Below are 20618 nucleotides of genomic sequence, written 5' to 3'. Positions count from 1 at the left end.
AGTATCGTGCATCGAACCTGGACTGCTTTTTTTTTTGAAAGTGGGAATTTCTGTTCTAATATACACACATTGAGTGTTGATGTCTTGGTTACACACTTACGCTGAAATTGTATCTGATTCTGTGTGGACCAGATATATAACATATACATTGCTCTCCATGGCCCTTGGTCTTTTTAATCAATAAAAATTGATATATTCCAGATGAGAAATTCAAGCAAGGTGTTTTGAGGCTTATGCTGCATCACAAAGTATGAAACCAATACAATATTGTAAAGTAATTAACCTCCAATTAAAATAAATAAATTTATTTAAAAATAAATAAATAAAAATAAAATAAAACAATATTTGTATAATTAAAAAAAAATAAAAAACTGATGCCCTGTTGACTCTTTGAGAACAGCAGGCTCGTTCCTTAAGTGAGGGTAGGGGAGGTTTGATGGTTTGAGCCAGAAGGGTGACTTATGTGGTCTGCCCACCATCTTGTAGGTGCCATGTGCCAAGATCATACACAGTTCCCTGCTTTTGATCCCAGCAGCTCAGAAATGGCAGTTGGCTTGTGGTGTTTTTGTATCTTACTGTTCGTAATTGCCTTTGCGTGTGTGCAGTTAGTCCCTTACGATTTCTTTGTATTTTGTTGCTCAAGGAGATGTTTGTCCAGGTGCAAGTGCTCCCATACAGGGCCCTGGGTCCCAGCCTGCCTCATAACATTTCTCTTGTTGCTGTGTCAGCTTTAACTATGTAAGGCTGTAGCCATGCTACAGTGGTTGGACTGATTTGAACAACCATACAGTCTGATTATGCAAGACTCAGTCTTAGCTTGGGTTGGGACTGCATAAGTGCATAAATGACATAGTGTCTCTCCTCTATGTGACTTAATATTCCTCTGGGGATTCAGAGGTAGGGAGGGTAGTGCCAGCTGGGGAGGTACTGAGATGGTTCCCAGTAAGGTTAGTATTTGAGATGGGCCAGAAGGAAGGATGGGGTCAGAACTCAGAGTGTCCAAGTAGAGGTCACCTGGGGAGTGTGGACTTAGGTGCTGGTCTATCATTGGGAGGTGTTAATTGTGGTGGACATTCTTGGAGGTGCTGTAGAGAGATCAGGAAGGAGTGGTGTGTTTGGGGTCAGTTTGGTGGTTTGGAGGAGAACTCAGGAAGGAATCAGAAAAAGAAAAGTATTAGTATTTGAAATGATTAATTAGTGAGTGAGTTTCTGAAATTATGTTGTTTTCAGAGGAAAGAAGAATTGGGAAAGAGATGAGCTTTGGGAGAACAGATGAGAGCTGCTACGTGGCTAATGATGGGAGAGGTGGTGTAGAGAGAGGACTCAGGCTGCAGTGGTTGAGAGCCTGCAGAGAAGTTCTCAGACCACTGTCTGTTCATCTTGCCTCCTGCTGGACACGGGTTTGGTGTGGGCAGAAGTAGCTTTGCCCAGTGTTAGATTCTCTGTGAGCCTAGATGAAAGGAGGAGGAAATGAGAGGATCAAGTCTCCTGCCAGCTAGTGTTTGAGAGAAATGCAAGGATCCTGTCTTTCTTTTCCTGCACAAGCATTTTCATTCATGTCCATCGAGTCGGTGATGCCATCCAGCCATCTCATCTTCTGTTGTCCCCTTCTCCTCCTGCCCCCAATCCCTCCCAGCATCAGGGTCTTTTCCAATGGGGAGTTGACTTAGATGTATATGTACTATAATAATAGTATATTGCATACTATATACTATTTTCAAGTGAACCAGTGAAGTCTCTCAGTCGTGTGACTCTTTGCGACCCCGTGGACTGTAGCCTACCAAGCTCCCCCATCCATGGGATTCTCCAGGCAAGAATACTGGAGTGGGTTGCCATTTCCTTCTCCAGAGGATCTTCCCTACCTAGGGATCGAACCCGGGTTTCCCACACTGGAGGCAGACGCTTTAACTTCTGAGCCACCAGGGAAGCCCAAGACCTAATAAAATACAGCTATAAAATGATAGATAGGCTGTATAAAATTTGTATTGCAAATTTCAGAGAAACAGTTGTTTTGTTTGTGCTTTCTTCTTTCAGTATAAACAATCTATGTTTTGCCATTTTCTGTAGAAATTTCTGTTACTTGATGAGATGTCACAGTGCTACCCTCAGCTGCCATCAGATGGTAGAACAATTGTGGATGTGCAGGCATTTACAGCTTTTTGGGAAAAGGTAAGAAACCTTCCATTCCAAAATCGTGACTGCTAAAAGAAAACTGTGACATAGATTTACTGGAGAATTTTGAGATTTTACACATACTGTAAAATGTGACTTTCTCATTTACTGAGAATATGTTATAAAAATTCTCGGAATCAGGAATAAGGTTTACAATGAATGGAGATTAAGTGTAATAGCCTGAGGCATTTGACATGTTGCTTTTTTTCTCATTTTCTTTTTTTTATTTTTTGATTTCCTGTCAACTTCTCTTTCTTTTTTTTTTAATTTAATTTAATTTTAAACTTTACATAATTGTATTAGTTTTGCCAAATATCAAAATGAATCCACCACAGGTATACGTGTGTTCCCCATCCTGAACCCTCGTCCCTTCTCCCTCCCCATACCATCTCTCTGGGTCGTCCCAGTGCACTAGCTCCAAGCATCCAGTATCGTGTATCGAACTTGGACTGGCAACTCGTTTCATACATGATATTTTACGTTTCAATGCCATTCTTTGGGTAATAATTTTTCTCATTTTCAAGAGAGCTTTCAATGTATTAGCATGTGTTGAGCTTAAGTATGTAAATTCTTCTTTTAATTTTTAGTTTATTTTTCATTATGTTTTATTACAGAGTATTAAATATAATTCCCTGTGCTATACAATAGGATCACCGTAAAAAAATATAGAACATAAATACATTTTTCTTGAAAAGTGAAAGTTGCTCAGTTGTGTGACTCTTTGTGACCCCATGGACTATAGTTCATGAATCTCTAGGGCAGAGTACTGGAGTGGGTAGCCTTTCCCTTCTCCAGGGATCTTCCCAACCCATGGATGAACCTAGGTCTCCCACATTGCAGGCAGATTCTTTACCAGCTGAGCCAGAAAACCCAGATCTAATATTCTGGGCTGAAGTGTGAAGTGTTCGCTTCAGCTGTGTCTTAGTCTTTGTGACCCCATGGACTATAGCCCCCAGGTGCCTCTGTCCATGGGAATGGATACCCACTGCAGTTTCTGTTGTTGTTCAGTAGCAGTAGTGTCCAGCTCTTTGCAACTCCAAGAACTGCAGCATGCCAACTTCCCTGTCCTTCACCATTCCCAGAGCTTGTTCAAACTAGGTCCATCGAGTCAGTGATAACATCCAACCATCTCATCCTCTGTCATCCCATTCTCCTCCTACTTTCAATCTTCCCAGCATCAGGGTCTTTTCCAATGAGTCAGCTCTTTGCATCAGGTGGCCAAATATTGGAGCTTCAGCTTCAGCATCATTCCTTCCAATGAATTCAAGATTGATTTCTTTAGGATTGACTGGTTTGATCTTCTTGCTGTCCAAGGGACTCAAGAGTCTTCTCCAACACCACAGAAAAAGATCAATTCTTCTGCACTCAGCCTTTATGGTCCAATTCTCACATCCATACATGACTACTGGAAAACCATAGCTTTAACTATATGGACCTTTGTTGGCAAAGTAATGTCTCTGCCTTTTAATACACAGTTTAGGTTTGTCATAGCTTTTCTTCCAAGGAGCAAGCATTTTTAATTTCATGGCTGCAGTCACTGTCTGAAGTGATTTTGAGCACAAGAAAATAAAATCTGCCACTGTTTCCACTTCCTCCCTTTCTATTTGCCATGAAGTGATGAAACCAGATTCCATGATCTTAGATTTAGAATGTTGAATTTTAAGCCAGCTTTTTCACTCCCTCTCACTTCATCAAGAGGCTCTTTAGTTCCTCTTCACTTTCTGCCATTAGAGTGGTATCACCTGCATGTTTGAGATTGTTGATATTCTGCCAGAATTCTAGATTCCATTTTGTGTTTCATCTGGCCTGGCATTTTGCATCATGTAGTCTGCATAAAAGTTAAATTAGCAGGGTGACAATATACAGCCCTGACGTACTCCTTTCCCAATTTGGAACCAGTCTGTTATTCATGTCTCATCCTAACTGTTTCCTCTTGACTGCATACAGGTTTCTCAGGTGACAGGTAACATGATCTGGTATTCCCATCTGTTTATAAATTTTCCACAGTTTGTTGTGATCCACACAAGTCAAAGGCTTTAGCATAGTCAATGAAGCAGAAGTAGATTTCTCTGAGTTCTCTTGCTTTTTCTGTGATCCAACAAATGTCAGCAATTTGATCTCTGGTTCTGTCTTTTCTAAACCCAGTTACACCTAGAAGTCTCTGTTCATGTACTGCTGAAGCCTAGGTTGAAGGATTTTGAACATTACTTTGCTAGCACGTGAAATGAGCGCAACTGTGTGGTAGTTGGAACGTTCCTCTGTCCGTATGGGAATCTAGTCAAAGAAGGAACCTTCCTAAAGTTAGCTAAAGCTGCCTCAAATCCCCAAAGAGATAAGATTTAATGAAGAGACCTCTAGGACACAGTATCTTAAAACAGGAAAGAGAAAAATGTGGGTTATATTTTGCATATCAGTTATGTTGACTATTGTTATCTTTTCCCCTTTGTAAAATAATTTGTTACTTTATTAAAATGGGTACATTTTTATAAACTTTAATTTGTAGGCATCAGAGACCCCAACCTACAAGGCCTTTCCTTTACTGTCAGACCTGGTGAACTGTTAGCTGTGGTTGGACCTGTGGGCGCAGGAAAGGTAGTTGTGATGCCTTTTGTCAGCTTGATGCAACTCCACAGCACCTGTTCAATCCTCAGAGTGGAGCCCAGAGCCGAGTGTGACTCAGTTTGAATTGAGTGTGTCTAAAACAGTGTTTCTCTAGGTGTGTTCCATGGAACACCCATTTTACAAGAAGGTTTCATGGCAAATAAATCAGGATAAATGCATATTGTCCTTTTCCTTCTTGATGCTTCACATAGCCCAGTTGTGAATTGCTTGTGGGGAATTTGGATGTCTCAGTGAAGGAAATTATTTATGTGACAGCTGTTCAGGATGGACAGAGACAATGAGGACTCCTTTTCATCTGTGGACCCTCCAGGAAGTCTGGAGGTCATAAAGCTGTTCCCGGAAACTTTGAGTATTTCCTCCTGTGACTTGATGTGATCCTGTCGGTGCATGTAGAGTGAATGTGCAGCCATGTGCTGGAGATAAAGATACAGACGTGGGCAAGACCCAACTCTCTGCCTTTCAGAGGCAACCAGGTTCTGGGGCGAGACAGGCATGCAGACATATTATTTCAGCCCAGTGTCGTGAGTGCTTCTGATGGTGTGGATGCATACCACGTCTCTGTGATGTTAAAGATCTGAAGGGAATGTGCACATGCACAACAAACAACAAAACAACAACAAACAGCAAACAAACAACAAAATACAGAAATCTAAATGTGGGATGTGGGGTTCCCTGCTGGCTCAGTGGTATAAGAGTCCACCTGCCAATGCAGGAGACACAGGTTTGATCCCTGGTCTGGGAAGATCCCACATGTGGAGCAACTAAGCCCATGCACCATGACTATTGGGCCTGTGCTCTGGAGCCTGGAGCTGCAGCTGCTGAAGCCTGCCCACTAGAGCCTGTGCTCCTTAACAAGAAACCCCCATGCACTGCAATGAAGGCCCAGTGAAAACAAAAATAAATAAATTAGAACTGTGGTACAGCAGAAACCAACACAATATTGTAAAAAATAAATAAAAAATAAATAAATAAATCAGATAAATAAATTATTTTTAAATATGTGGGATGTGTGCACGAAAGGGTGCTGATTTCCTCGGTGATGGACTTTTGCTCTGCAGACACAGGTCAGTTCAGAGTTCTTTCAGTTAATCATCTTTGATATATTCTTCACACATAGCTTTTTAAGAACAAGTGTTTGTCAAGTAAAAGATACCCAGATGCAAGAGCAACTAAATTAAACATCAGATACAAAATACACATCTGCTGCGCTGCTCTGCTAGAGAAGGATGTTAACCTTCTTAATTACTCTTCCTGAGTAGAACTTCATTTGAAGGATACCTGGGCAGAGTAGATTGTTTATACTGTTGTTATACTATATTCCCTGGTGGCTCAGATGGTAAAGTCTGCCTGCAGTGTGGGAGACCCAGGTTCGATCCCTGGGTTGGGGAGATCCCCTGGAGAAGGAAATGGCAAGCCCATTCCAGTATGTAACCTGGAAATCCCATGGACAGAGTAGTCTGGCGGGCTACAATCCATGGGGTCGAAAGAGTTGGACACAACTAAGCGACTTCACTATACTATTAATATATTCCTTATCAGTCATTTTTTTCCTTGACTTTTGTGTCATTTTCAATTGTTTTTTTTGGAATCAACTGTGAGGGCTGTACTTTATCCTGTTGAAGGAAAAGGTTCTATCCTGTATCAAGCACCAGGGTGGGGTTGGGTGTGCTGCACGGAGTGTTCCGCCCTGTGTGCTGCCTGTTCACGTGTGTGTGCTGCCGTCTGTTGCAGTCATCACTGTTGAGCGCTGTGCTGGGAGAGCTGCCCCCGAGCCAGGGGAAGGTCAACGTCCACGGGAGGATCGCGTATGTCTCTCAGCAGCCCTGGTTGTTTCCAGGAACTGTGAAGAGTAACATTTTATTTGGGAAGAAATATGAAAAAGAACAATATGAAAAAGTAATAAAGGCTTGTGCTTTGAAAGAGGTGAGTAATGACTTGTGAGTTGCATTTATTTGAATTTCAAATAATGATAGTGTTGATTTAAACTACAAGGTTTGTCAAAAGTTCTTTTTTAAAAAATGGAAAGATTTTTGAATGTTGCTGAATTTTTAAAGTTGGTCTTCTGGGATTTTATGCAGGCATATTTACATATGCTGTCCTTTTAATGCTTATGGGATAATGACACTCACAGAATACCTTTTCCGGCGGGGGGAGGGGTTGTTTCAATCTGTGAAGTTTCATTAGCTTTTAACTTTTTTTAATGGAAAGCTATAAAAACTTACAAAAACAGAGAGCACAGTGTAATGAACCCTTCATGTACCCACCCCTAGTTTCAGCCAGGATCAGCTGGTGGCCAGTCTCCCTGTATCTCTACCCCTGCCCTCTGCCAGCCCCACCCCCCACCCAGAGTATTGTGGAGCAGATCCTAGACCTCAGATTAGTTCATCTGTAAACACTTCATTAGTTTTCTCTAAAATATAGTAAAGCCTTTTGGGGAAAAAATCACTATATTTCACCTGAAAAATACCTCAAGTTCCTGAATATTATCGACCTGCTAGTCTGTGTTGGCGTGTTTTTGATCATCTCACTGAGAAATCTCCTTCACCACTGTTTGAACCCACGTAAGGTCTGTCCCTGTACTTAGGTGATGCTTCCTTGTTCCCTTTCAGTCTGTGGGTGTCTCTCTCCACTTCATTTTTGACTAGTAATTTATTATTTAAGGAAACTGGAATGCTTTAATATTTCCTTTTAATACTGCATCATTTCACTGAGGGAGATTATTTCAGAAATGGAGTTGGATTTCATAGAAATGGTGAGATGAAAGGTTTAACTGTATGTTGGGATTTAAATAAGATTAGTGAGTAAATGATGAGAACTAAACTTAACTGATAGGAGAATTCAATTTGGCGAAAAGAAAGGGAAAAAAGTAAATAACGTTAAATACTATGTTACTCTCTTGGATTATAAAAATCAGTGAATAATAGTATTGAAGGGCTCCCCACCACCCCCACCCCTGGGTTTTGTTCAGTGCAGTCTGGAATCCCACTATTCTCTTTTACTGTAAGGAAAAGACAGGGACAGATCTTCAAAGGTGTGGTGTTGAGACTCCAAACCTGCTTTGTGAGGAAACGGTAATTCTCCTCGAACAGCATAGGATATATCAGGTGATCGTGTGCATGCTAAGTCACTTCAGTTGTGTCTGACTCTGCGGCCCTATGGACTGTAGCCTGGCAGGCTTATCTATCCATGGGATTCTCCAAGTAAGAATACTGGGTTGGGTTGCCATGCCTTCCTGCAGGGGATTTTCCTGACCTAGGGGTCAAACCCTCGTCTCTTATGTCTCCGGCATTGCCAGGTGGATTCACATCATTTGAACAAACAGAATTGCTTGTTTAATGGGCTTGTTCTTTATTCTGGGTTCTTGTTCATGGGTGATTGTATGTTTGCGGAAATGATGTCAAATTAGCAGGAATGAGCTAGATTTTATTAAATGGTGTCGATACCATGTAAGAAAAGAAGGGATAGCAAATGTAGAACAGTGAGAACAGTAGCTCCCATTTATTCAGAGTCCATGTGCAAAGCCTTTTCTGTCTTTCATACGTGCATGTGCACACACATAATTTAGATTTATGAGTTATTCATTCTTTATGAGTGTCTTCGATGTTCCCATCCTCACTTTATAGTTAGTATAACTGAGGCCTGGAGCAATGAGACACCTTATCTCTACATTTGCAGCTCAAGTTCAGATCCCAGGGAGATGATGCTTTGCCACAGCCTCGTGGGGTGATTGGACCAGTAACACGGGCAGTGTTCTGGGGCTTTACCCTCCCTGGGGCATCCGTGCAGCACAGACTCTGGTGGGAAGGGGACCTGCAGGACTGGGCTGCACAGTGATTCTTCTGTATGTGATGTGACGTTTCTATAAACATGGACTGCTCTCCTGTTCGTGTGCGTAGTTGGGACATGGAGTTTGGGCCTCTCATGCCCAGCCCCTCCTTGGCAGAAAGGGAGGCCCAGAGTGGAGAAGTAGCGGAGAGGAGAGTTCTGGCCCCAGCTTCATCACTTGCCTGCTGTCACTCTGGACATGTCCAGTTACCTGCCTGGACCTCTGACGTTTCTGCAGCAAAATGAGAACATTGGGTCAGAGGGTTTCCAGGAGATTTTGTTGCTGCTCTGAATGTCATGTATGACTCCGATTAATAAGAGGTCAGCAAAGGCTTTATGACACCTGAGAACTAGTTAGTAAGTTAAAAGAGCCTCTGCCTGTCTCCTTTTGGATTCCAGGTATCAGAGGATGGTCATAAGGCAATCATAGGAAATAGCAGCATCCTGGAGTTAGTCTGGCCTGCAGACACAGAGATGGCATGTGTGGTAGGAAAGGCTTGGCCAAGCTTCCCTCATAGCTCAGTTGGTAAAGAATGTACCTGTAATGCAGGAGACCTGAGTTCGATTCTTGGGTTGGGAATATCTGCTGGAGAAGGGATAGGCTACCCATTCCAGTATTCTTGGGCTTCCCTTGTGACTCAGCTGGTAAAGAATCCACCTGCAATGTGGGAGACCTGGGTTCAATCTCTGGTTTGGGAAGATGCCCTGGAGAAGGGAAAGGCTACCCACTTCAGTATTCTGACCTGGAAAATTCCATGGACTATATAGTCCATGGGGTTGAAAAGAGTCAGACAAAACTGAGCGACTTTCACTTTCACTTTGGAGAGAAACAGTCCTGGGTAGTAATTCCAGATATGTGTCTCAGTTTCCATTCTTATTAAATGGGGAGGGTTGGGGTTACTGTAAAGGCTACAGAAAATGCCTGTGAAATGTAAAGAGACCAGAGTTTCAGTTAATGGTGGCTATTGTTACTATTCTAACCTTTTCCTCTCCATCCATTTATCCATCCATTGATCTTGCCTGGCAAATCCCATGGATGGAGGAGCCTGGTAGGCTGCAGTTCATGGGGTCTCTAGTGTCAGAGAGGACTGAGCGACTTCACTTTCACTTTTCACTTTCAGGTATTGGAGAAGGAAATGGCAACCCACTCCAGTGTTCTGGCCTGGAGAATCCCAGGGATAGGGGGAGCCTGGTGGGCTACCGTCTCTGGGGTCGCACAGAGTCGGACACAACTGAAGCGACTTAGCAGCAGCAGCAGCAACATAAATGTAATAAAGATTTCTCTTTACCCCTACATCCCCCAAATCTTGAAGGAAAGCCATAAAAAAAGCAACATTTATTGTTTAAAAATATTTATTTAAATGGAAGATAATTACAATATTGGTGATGATTTTTTCCATAGAGCAACATGAATCGGCCATGGGTATACATGTGTCCCCCTATACTGAACCCCCCTCCCACCTCCCTACCCACCCTATCCACTGAATTGCCCCAGATTACTAGCTTGGGTGCCCTGCTTCATGCATCAAACTTGCGTTGGTCATCTATTTTACTTATGGTACTGTACATGTTTCAATGCTATTCTCTCAAATTATCCACCTTCGCCTTCTCACCTGAGTCCAAAGTCTGTCCTTTACATCTGTGTCTCCTTTGCTACTCTGCATGTAGGATCTTCATTACTGTCTTTCTAAAAGCAACATTTTAATATAAAACATATGTTAGTAGCAACTAGATGTATTATACTAAATCTTATTGAAGTAACTCTTTAAGTTCATTGAGCTGAAATTTTTCTGTAACAAAACAGGGAGACATGAAGTAATCAGAGGGCAATGTTGATTCAGGTTGATGACATCAACTCCAAGGTCTAGGAGTCAGAAGGTTCAGGAATTGAGTCCCAGTCACTCTATTGACCAGATGTTTGGTTTTGGGTTTTTTGATCCTTACAAGCCTGTTTCTTCATCTGTAAAATGGAGATAGTAAAACTATCAACCTCATGAGGTTTTTTTGAGGATGAAATGTGGTAATGATTTTAAAGCACCTGATTGCTAGGGACAAAACAAGTACTCTGTAAATGAGTTTTAAAATAAATTAATTTTTAATTATAAACTCAGCCAGATTCTGGAAAATTATATCCATAAAATGTGACATGTAAGAAAGAAGTATTTAACTTCCATTGTTCAAGTTGATATTTCTATAGGTGCTCTACACATAGTACATTATGTAAATCAACAATAACAATATCCTGTTACCCAGTATAGTATGTAACATTTGTTACATGTTATCTTTAAGGCATTTGAAAATGTTTAGTGAACATGTATTTAAAGGTATCAAATTGATAAATTCTAGTTTAATATTTTTCCACATAGATCACTTACTTGGACATTTCTTTTCAGACTGCTTTGACAATCATCAGATAATAAGTTTATTGATATTTATATGTCTAGGTATAGAGGCCTTCAAGTTTTGAGTTACTTTATTGAGTTGTCTTCATTTCAAATATACCTCAGTCACCATCTGGGTGGCATGATGTGAAAGAGAAGAAGGCTCTGAACTGACATGAGCTGGTTCAGATTCCAGCTCTTCTGTTTAACATCTGGCCAGTGATGTGACCTCACTCACTCTCAGTTTCCTTAGTTGTGAAATGGGGCCAGTACTTACTGTGCATCTTGCTGTGAGGATTAGCGATAATGAGCATCAGGGTCCAGCACAGAGCTTCATGCACAGATCTTACCCCGCAGAAGCTGAGAGAAGCCATGTGCACATGTACAAATGATGGAGCAGAATAAGATGGTCCTTCATGAGAGATGAGAGATGAGAGATGAGAGCCTTGGCAACCCAGCAGGAAGAGAGATGAGTGCAGGATGGTTTCATGGGAGAGTGTGTTTGGGGTGAGGCTAGAAAATGGGCAGGATATTGATAGGCTGTGAGAGAAAGAGCAATTCCAAATGGAAGAAAAGCTGTGAAGGAAAGCAAGGCCTCCTGCTGTTTGACTCTGGAACCCAGCCCTCCTCTGCCAGGGCCTCACATCTGGCCCTCATTAACCATTTGCTTCTACTGTAAGTCTCCACCATTGCTGAAGGGCCCTTGATGTTCCTCTGGATGGATGGCACCAAACCAGTACCGCCTTTTCCTAGTTTGCCTCTAGTTTGTGTGTCTGCTGTTCAGTGAGAATCAGTTACATTTTTGGGCTTCCCTGGTTGCTCAGACAGTAGAGAATCTGTCTGCAATGTAGGAAGACCTGGGTTCACTCCCTGGGTTGGAAAGATCCCTCGGAGAAGAAAATGACAACCCACTCCAGTATTCTTGCCTCGAGAATTCCATGGACAGAGGAGCCTGGTAGGCTACAGTCCATGGGATCACGGTATTGGACGTGACTGAGTGACTAACACTTACTTACTTAACTTAGAGGCAACAAATATGAATAAGAACATTTTCCTGTCAGTGGAAGGAACTGTAATATATACTCAGCTCAGGCTTTTCCCCTTTAATCGAATCAGAACACATTGGCTGAGAAATCAACTTGACTTGGTTTTACTTCAAATCCTCCAAAGTGTTTTTCCCCTTGGTGGCTTGTTCATATACAATGTGCAGAGTCAACAACACACTCAAAGTATTACTACCAGACTCAGAGATAATTTCTTGGGTCCTGGAAAGAGAGGCTGTGAGTGCTTTTTCTACAATGTGCTTAAGACTGCTGTATAACAATGTGGTGCTATTTTAAGAAGAAAACCATTTGAACAACATAAAATCAAAGCATAAAAACTAAGCATAACAGTTTGCAAGGACTGTGAACAGTGAAAGAGAGGCCAAGTAATTCTGTGTGGGGGCATGAGGCTGAGAACATAACACAGCTCATTTTTTCAATGAAAACCAAAAGCAAGATATGGTATTAATTTCTGAGCCCAAGAAAGAAAGAATGTGAGGTGATTATAAATTATTACAACAAAACATTTCCTGCCTTTCATCAGATGCACCTCCATTAAGATTTGAGTGAGTGGAGAACCTGTGTGTGCCTGTGTCTTTGTGGTGTCAGGGAGGGTTCGGATGGAGTCTCTTTCTTCTGTGGTGGTCATGTGCTTTTTATGTTACGATTCACACTGTAAACAGTGTCCTACTGTTGGCTTGGTGAGAAAATAGGGATCAGTCACCAACAGCAAGTTATAATCAACTCATGTCATTTTTTCATTTGTGGAGGTGTTCACACACTTGTTTAGATTCTCACAGCATCCTTGAGTTTAGAGACTCTGGTTTCCGCAGCACATTCTATAGCAGAGGAAAATGAGACTCAGGGAGGTCAAAGAACTTGTTTGTCATGGTGGCACCAGTGAGCTACTTGCTTTCTCCCCAGATTTGCTGCAGTAGAGACAGAGAAGTGAGGCCTTCACCTGCAGAAAGGTACTGATGTGCATCCTAGGTTGAAGCATGAGAGGTTTCAGTTCAGTTTAGTTCAGTCACTCAGTTGTGTCCGACTCTTTGCGACCCCATGAATTGCAGCATGCCAGGCTTCCCTGTTCATCACCAACTACCAGAATTCACTCAGACTCGCATCCATTGAGTCAGTGATGCCATCCAGCCATATCATTCTCTGACGTCCCCTTTTCCTCCTGCCCCCAATCCCTCCCAGCATCAGAGTCTTTTCCAATGAGTCAGCTCTTCACATGAAGTGGCCAAAGTACTGGAGCTTTGGCTTTAGCAGCGTTCCTTCCAAAGAACACCCAGGACTGATCTCTTTCAGAATGGACTGCTTGGATCTCCTTGCAGTCCAAGGGACTCTCAGAAGTCTTCCCCAACACCACAGTTCAAAAGCATCAACTCTTCATCGCTCAGCTTTCTTCACAGTCCAACTCTCACATCCATACATGACTACTGGAAAAACAATAGCCTTGACTAGATGGACCTTTGTTGACAAAGTAATGTCTCTGCTTTTGAATATGCTATCTAAGTTGGGCATAACTTTTCTTCCAAGGAGTAAGTGTCTTTTAATTTCATGGCTGCAGTCACCATCTGCAGTGATTTTGGAGCCCAAAAAAATAAAGTCTGCTACTGTTTCCACTGTTTCCCCATCTATTTCCCATGAAGTGATGGGACCAGATGCCATGATCTTCATTTTCTGAATGTTGAGCTTTAAGCCAACTTTTTCACTCTCCTCTTTCACTTTCATCAAGAGGCTTTTGAGTTCCTCTTCACTTTCTGCCATAAGGGTGGTGTCATCTGCATATCTGAGGTTATTGATATTTCTCCCAGCAATCTTGATTCCAGCTTGTGTTTCTTCCAGCCCAGCGTTTCTCATGATGTACTCTGCATATAAGTTAAATAAGCAGAGTGACAATGTACAGCATTGATGTACTCCTTTTCCTGTTTGGAACCAGTCTGTTGTTCCATGTCCAGTTCTAACTGTAGCTTCCTGATTTGCATATAGGTTTAGTAGATAAAAACTCCGAACAAACTCTGTCTATGACAGAATGTGCCAATTAATAATTACAGGCAACCTAAGACTTCTAATATAATACCATCGAAATTAAGTCTAAGGCAGAGGAACCAGGGATCAAATTCCCAACATCTGTTGAATTATAGAAAAAGCAAGAGAATTCCAGAAAAGCATCTACTTCTGCTTCATTGATATGATAAAGCCTTTCACTGTGCGGATCACAACAAAGGGTGGAAAATTTCTAAAAGAGATGGGAAACCAGACCACCTTACTGGCCTCCTGCAAAACCTGTATGCAGGTCAAGAAGAAACAGTTAGAAATGGACGTGGAACAACGGACTGATTCCAATTTGGGAAAGGAGTACAAGGCTGTATATTGTTACCCTGCTTATTTAACTTATATGCAGGGTACACCATGTGAAATGCCAGGCTGGATGAAGCATAAGCTGAAATAAAGATTGCTGAGAGAAATATCAATAATCTCAGATATGCAGATGACACCACCCTTATAGCAAAAAGTGAAGGGAAACTAAAGAGTCTCTTGATGAATGTGAAAGAGGAGAGTGAAAAAGTTGGCTTAACACTCAACATTCAAATACTAAGATCATGGCACCCAGTTCCATCACTTCATGGCAATAGATGGGGAAACAATGGTAACAGTGACAGACTTTATTTTCTTCGGCTCCAAAATCACTGTAGATGGTAACTGCAGTCATGAAATTAAAAACGTTTACTCCTTGGGAGAAAAGCTATGACAAATCTAGACAGCAAGTTAAAAGGCAGAGGTATTACTTTGCCAACAAAGTTCCGCCTAGTCAGGGCTATGGTTTTTCGATAGTCATGTATGGATATGAGAGTTGGATCATAAAGAAAGCTGAGTGCAGAAGAATGGATGCTTTTGAACTGTGGTGTTGGAGAAGACTCTTGAGAGTCCCTTGGACTGCAAGGAGATCAAACATGTCAATTGTAAAGGAAATCAACCCTGACTATTCATTGGAAGGACTGATACTGAAGCTCCAATACTTTTACCACCTGATGGGAAGAACCAACTCATTAGAAAAGACCCTGATGCTGAAAAAGATTGAAGCCAGGAGGAGAAGTGGATGACAGAGGATGAGATGGTTGGATGGCATCCCGGACTCAGTGGACACGAGTTTGAACAAGCTCCACGAGATGGTAAATGAAAAGGAAGGCTGGAGTGCTGCATTCCATGGATCACAAAGAGTCAAACACAACTGAGTGACTGAACAACTTCTTAAGCCTGATTTCTATCACATCATTTTGGGAATGTACTTGTCAATTATTCTTTTTTCCCCATGGTACTCTGGGGAAAATAGGCTGCTTTGTCTATTTACTTCTTAAATAATATTCAAATATAACTTTTGATTAATTCCCAGATCCTCAAGTTACAACTTTATTTCCTTCTTAGCTTTGAGTTTTTCCTGCTTTCACAGACAAGCATCTACTTAGTCCAGCTGATCTGCTGGGTGTCCTTTGAGCACACTGTTTCTTTCCTTTCGGTTTTCCTGCCCAGCTTGCTCTTTCTGCTCCCATTTCTTGTACAGACCTTGTCTGTCACTTACTTTAAGTATTACTGTGAAGACTTGGGTCGGGTGTTATCCCTTCTCTCAAAGTGGGAAGCTGAGGCAGAGATCAGCAAAATGTCTTTTTAAGAGACACTCATTCCTTGATAAAAACAAGTCCTGTGCCTTCACCTCCTGGGCCACCAGCTCTCACACATGTGTCTCTAGCACAGACCTTCACACCTGCATGTACAACTGCAACATGACACCACTGGGAGGTCATCTCAGCTTGTCCATGAGCGGAGTTCCCTAAACCTGCATCCACCACCTTCCCTAACTCAGTAAATGGAGACCCTGTCCTTCCCCTTCCTCACCCCAAACACCACAATCTCCTCTTCTCTTACAGCCACACCCATCCTGTTAGCAGGTCTTTCAGACTCTGCCTTCAACATGTGCCTGGAGTGTGACCCCATCTCTCCATTCCCACTGCTCTCACTCTGGTCCTGACCACAGTCATCTCTCACCTCGATTACTCTGGTAGCCTCCTCACTTGTATCCACCCTCACCCTTCCCTACTTACTGTCTTTTTCTGTAAAACACAGGAGTGATTCCTTAAAACCTCAAATAGGTCCGTCCTCCCCCCTCCTCTTCTTACTGGAGTGCCCCCAGGCTCCACTTGCTGTGTCTCTGCCCTCACTCTCCTCATTCTTACTCAGCTCTGCTCTCCTCTCTCCTTGCTTGTCCTGAACACCTTGGGCATCTCCCCGTGGCCCCTGCACTTGCTCCTCCCTCTGTGTGGAGCAGCTTCTCCAGGTCTACCTGAGCCCCTCCCCCAGATCTGCTCACAGGGCTCTGAGCAGAGCCCTCCCCCCCCACTGTGGACTCACTTCCCTCCTTCACTCTCCATCCTCCTGAGCCAGCTTGCTTTTCCTTCTTGTCCTCAGTACTTGTGCTCAGGTTAATTTTCCATATCGTCCATCTTCCATCATGGAAAGAAACTCTAGGAGCTTTGTTTGTTCACAACAGAATTCATTGTGCCCAGAGCAATGCCTGTCATACAGTAGGTCCTCAGTAAATATCTGTTAAAATGGTCAAATGCATAGATGCTGTGCAAAACTACAGATTGAAAACAAATAAAAAACACTGAGACTTTTTTTTTTTAATGTTCAAGGTCACAGTTTAGTTACTCTGACTTATACCCACTGCTTTAGCTTCCCAGGTAGTTTGGTGGGAAAGAATCCACCTGCCAGTGCAGGAGACACTGGAGACACTGATTCGATCCCTGGGTCAGGAAGATCTCCTAGAGGAGGAAACAGCAAACTGCTCCAGTGTTGTTGTCTGGAGAATCCCATGGACAGAGGAGCCTGACAAGCCCTAGTCCATGGGGTTACAAAGAGTTGAATACGACTTAGCAGCTGAGCATGTATGCATGTTAATCAAATACTTGTATGAGGAACTAATGTGAAAAGTGTAAGATGGTAGTAGAACACATTTTATATCTTTTTCCCCTTTTCTATCTGTATAGGATTTACAGCTTTTGGAGGAAGGAGATCTAACTGAGATAGGAGACAGAGGAACCCCGCTGAGTGAAGGACAGAAAGCCCGGGTCAGCCTCGCCAGGTAAGTGGGGTTTCAGTTGCCATCCTGCCCCTCTCCTCCACGGCTCCTAGTGGATGTGAGCACGCAGACCCCGCTCACCGGGTTGGGCTGTGTGAAGCAGGGTTTTGGCCCCTTCCCTGGGGTTCTGGAAGGAACCTGGAGTTGTTGGATGCCATCACGATTCAGAGATAAGACCCAGGGAGTGTGAAGTGTCCTCTCCTGACATCTCTCTGTGTTTTCTAGAGCCGTGTATCAGGACGCAGACATCTACCTCCTGGACGATCCGCTCAGCGCAGTGGATGCAGGAGTCAGCAGGCACTTGTTTGAACAGTGAGTTTGCTCCTGTTTTCTATTGTTTCTTCTTTCCAAGTGCCCTTCAAAGATGATGGAAGAGAGCTCAGAAAGGTCTTTATGCTCCAGGAGACTCAGCTCCCTCTGCCCTGGTGTCCCTCCCTTCCCTCCCTTCCCTCCACAGAAGATCTGTCGTAGAGAAATCTTGCCTTATGATGAGGTCAGGACAGGAACATACAGCAGGTGCTTCCAGTGTGTGGGGGCCAGTGGGGTCCGTGCTTTAGGGAGTGAGGGATAGATGGCAGTTTCCCTCCTGCTACTTGCAGTTGATTACCAGACACTTCGGGTGGATCCAGATGCCAGGAATAAGAAAGATGATGTAGGGTTTTTAAATCAGAGCATGAGACTCTATAACCTGGTACTTGGCTGCCAGTTTCTTTCCTCCATCATTTGCTTAAGGCACTTTAGAAGAGATGTTTTCGGTACTGACATAGGGCTTCAGTTGGAAAGACCTTGTTGGTTTATGCTTGTTATTCTATCACTTTGGAAATAAAGTCTTTATTAAGTCTAGATTTAATAAAGACTAGAACTTGAGAATCATTTATTCCACATCTGAGTATGATTTCAATCATTTCATGTTATTTCATGGACACTTACTAGAATTAATACTTAGACCTACAATGTAGAGTCACATATAATCTAGCTTAAGTCTTGACTCTCATTCCTGTTTCTAAAATGTAGAACTTGTCAGTGGCTCCTGGTTGGCTACACAATGACTAAAGTAGAACAACTCTGATTCTTTTCTGTGTATAATGTGTCCTAACACACACCGACTGAGGCCTCTTATGGAGTCTAGACTGGCCTTTTTGAAAGCCTTGCAAACTTGTTTTTTTCCTAAAACAGCCTCCACATCTCCCCCACGGTCAGGTCGCTTGCTGTTGTTCACTTTGTTAAAGCCAATGAGCCTTCCAGATGCGCTTATAAATACCCTGCACTTATAAACACCCTCCTGTGTGCACTGAGATCAATGCCTTACTGAATATAACCTCTTAGTTTACAAGGAGGACAGTTAGCCAGGAGAAGGGAAGGACCTCACTAAGCAGAATAAGGGAGAAGAGGATGCCCAGCTCTCATTCCTGCCTCTGAGGAACCTATCTCTATGTGGAGATTGTTAAGACAGATGCCTGAGAAAAGCTCAGCAGAGTCAGGGTTTAGAGGGTTTTAATACAGGATAGTAAGTGCTGACAGAGAAGGCAACGGCAACCCACTCCAGTACTCTTGCCTGGAAAATCCCATGGACGGAGGAGCCTGGTAGGCTGCAGTCCATGGGGTCGCTAAGAGTTGGACACGACTGAGTGACTTCACTTTCACTTTTCACTTTCATGCATTGGAGAATGAAATGGCAGCCCACTCCAGTGTTCTTGCCTGGAGAACCCCAGGGATGGTGGAGCCTGGTGGGCTGCCGTCTGTGGGGTCGCACACATGACTGAAGTGACTTAGCAGCAGCAGCAGTAAGTGCTGAATGTAAAGTGGAAGTGGCAGCTGGAGACTTTCACTGAAGTTGGAAAGCTCCCTGTGCCCGGGTCTGGGCGGGCAGTGCCCTGGGGGCCTGCAGGCTGGCCAGGTGCATGGAGGCTGAGAAGAGGACCCAGTCCTTTGCTGAAGCAAGAGTAGAAAATCAGGTATGGAGGGAGGAGGAAGCAGGGCTGTGAGAACAGCAGGCACGTCCTCACCTGGAGGAGGCGGAGTGTGCAGCAGGGAGAAGCTGGAAATTCTTTCTGCCAGGTTCTGTGTTAGTTTCTAGGACTGTGTCTGTCCAGGCTGCTCTCACAGGAGACCAGTGCTTGGTGGCTTAGAAATAACAGAAGTTTTTCTCTCATGGTTTTGGAGGCTGGGAAAGTCCAAGTCAGGGTGCTGAAAGATTCAGTCTGCTAAGAGTCCGATTCCTGCGGCCTCACGTGGTGGCAGAGGTGAGGGAGCCATGTAGTTCCTTTTATCAGGGCACTAATCCCTTTCATTCAGGCTCCATCCTCATGACCTGGTCCCTCCCGATGGCCCCACCTCCTATTACCAACACAGTGGGGATTAGGTCTCAATGTATGACTTTTGAGGAGAAAAGCACTCAGTCTATAGCAAGTTGTCACAGATGGGGGTGCTCAAAGAATAGAAATTAAATTTCTCACATTTCTTGAGGCTACAGGTTCAAGGTGTGGGTGATTTGGTTTCTCCTGAGACCTCTCTCCTTGGCTTCTGACCACATGCCCCTCGCTGTGTCCTCACACAGTCGGGGTTTTCTCTAGTAGCAGTGAGCAGGGGCTACTCTCTAGCTGTGATGCATGGACTTCTCATTGTGGTGGCTTCTCTCATTGCAGAGCCCAGGCTTTATCATGTGTGGGCTTAGTAGTTGCGGTTCCTGGGCCCCAGAGCACAGGCTCAGTAGTTGTGGCGCATGGGCTGAGGTGCTTTGCACATGTGGGAGCTTCCTGGACCAGGGAGGGATCCCGTGTCTCCTGCACTGGCAGGTGGATTCTTTGCCACTTAGCCAGCAGGGAAGCCCCCATTTGTATATTTTTGCTTATATGTCTGTTGCCTTAGGAGACTGACCTAAGAAAACATTGGTATAATTTATGTCACAGAATGTTTTGCCTATAATCTCTACTGGGAGTTTTATGGTGTCACATCTTATGATTAAGTATTTAAGCCATTTTGAGTTTATTTTTGTGCATGGTGGGGGGGGTGTGTTCTAACTTTATTGATTTCATGCTTGTGTCTCTGTCCTTGTATCTTAGTCTCTTCATCTAAGCATACCAGTCAGATTAGATTAGATTCAGTATAATTAAGGGTAATGATTACCTTTTTAAAGTCCATGACACCAAATTCTAAGGTACTGACTACTAAGGTGACAACATATGAATCTGAGGGGATGTGATTGATTTACAGCAGGTCCAGAATAGCAAAGTAGAGACTTCAGCAGAGTCAGCAAATGAGAGAGGGAGGCCTGTGAGGAGCTCTGGGCTCTGGACACTAGGAGCTGGCTAGGAGCTGGGATTCCACATCCACTAAGTGAGCGTTGTTAGACTTTGGTGGAACCTGCCCTTGTATAAAACATGCTTAGTGTTGGGGTGATAAAAGAGTGGTGGAGATGGATGGTGGTGATGG

General features: G+C 43.4%; 2 protein-coding genes across 4 annotated transcripts in view; both read left to right on the top strand.

The window, feature by feature from the left end:
- The window catches only part of LOC123464831 (ATP-binding cassette sub-family C member 4-like), an 891549-nt gene that overhangs the window by 135419 nt on the left and 735512 nt on the right, over nucleotides 1-20618 (top strand). The gene's annotated exons all lie outside the window — the stretch shown is intronic.
- Nucleotides 1-20618, top strand: part of LOC123464828 (ATP-binding cassette sub-family C member 4-like) — a 293559-nt gene that overhangs the window by 204350 nt on the left and 68591 nt on the right. For all 3 annotated transcript variants that reach the window (XM_045162458.1, XM_045162459.1, XM_045162460.1), the window contains exons 13-14: nucleotides 17095-17189; nucleotides 17412-17498. In XM_045162458.1, coding sequence (XP_045018393.1) covers nucleotides 17095-17189; nucleotides 17412-17498 — 182 coding nt within the window. The remainder of the gene's footprint in view (nucleotides 1-17094; nucleotides 17190-17411; nucleotides 17499-20618) is intronic.

The sequence above is a fragment of the Bubalus bubalis genome, chromosome 13 (assembly GCF_019923935.1).
Source record: "Bubalus bubalis isolate 160015118507 breed Murrah chromosome 13, NDDB_SH_1, whole genome shotgun sequence".
Classification (NCBI taxonomy): domain Eukaryota; kingdom Metazoa; phylum Chordata; class Mammalia; order Artiodactyla; family Bovidae; genus Bubalus; species Bubalus bubalis.
The sequence above is the reverse complement of the archived record's forward strand: the minus strand, read 5'-3'. Positions and strand labels throughout refer to the sequence as shown.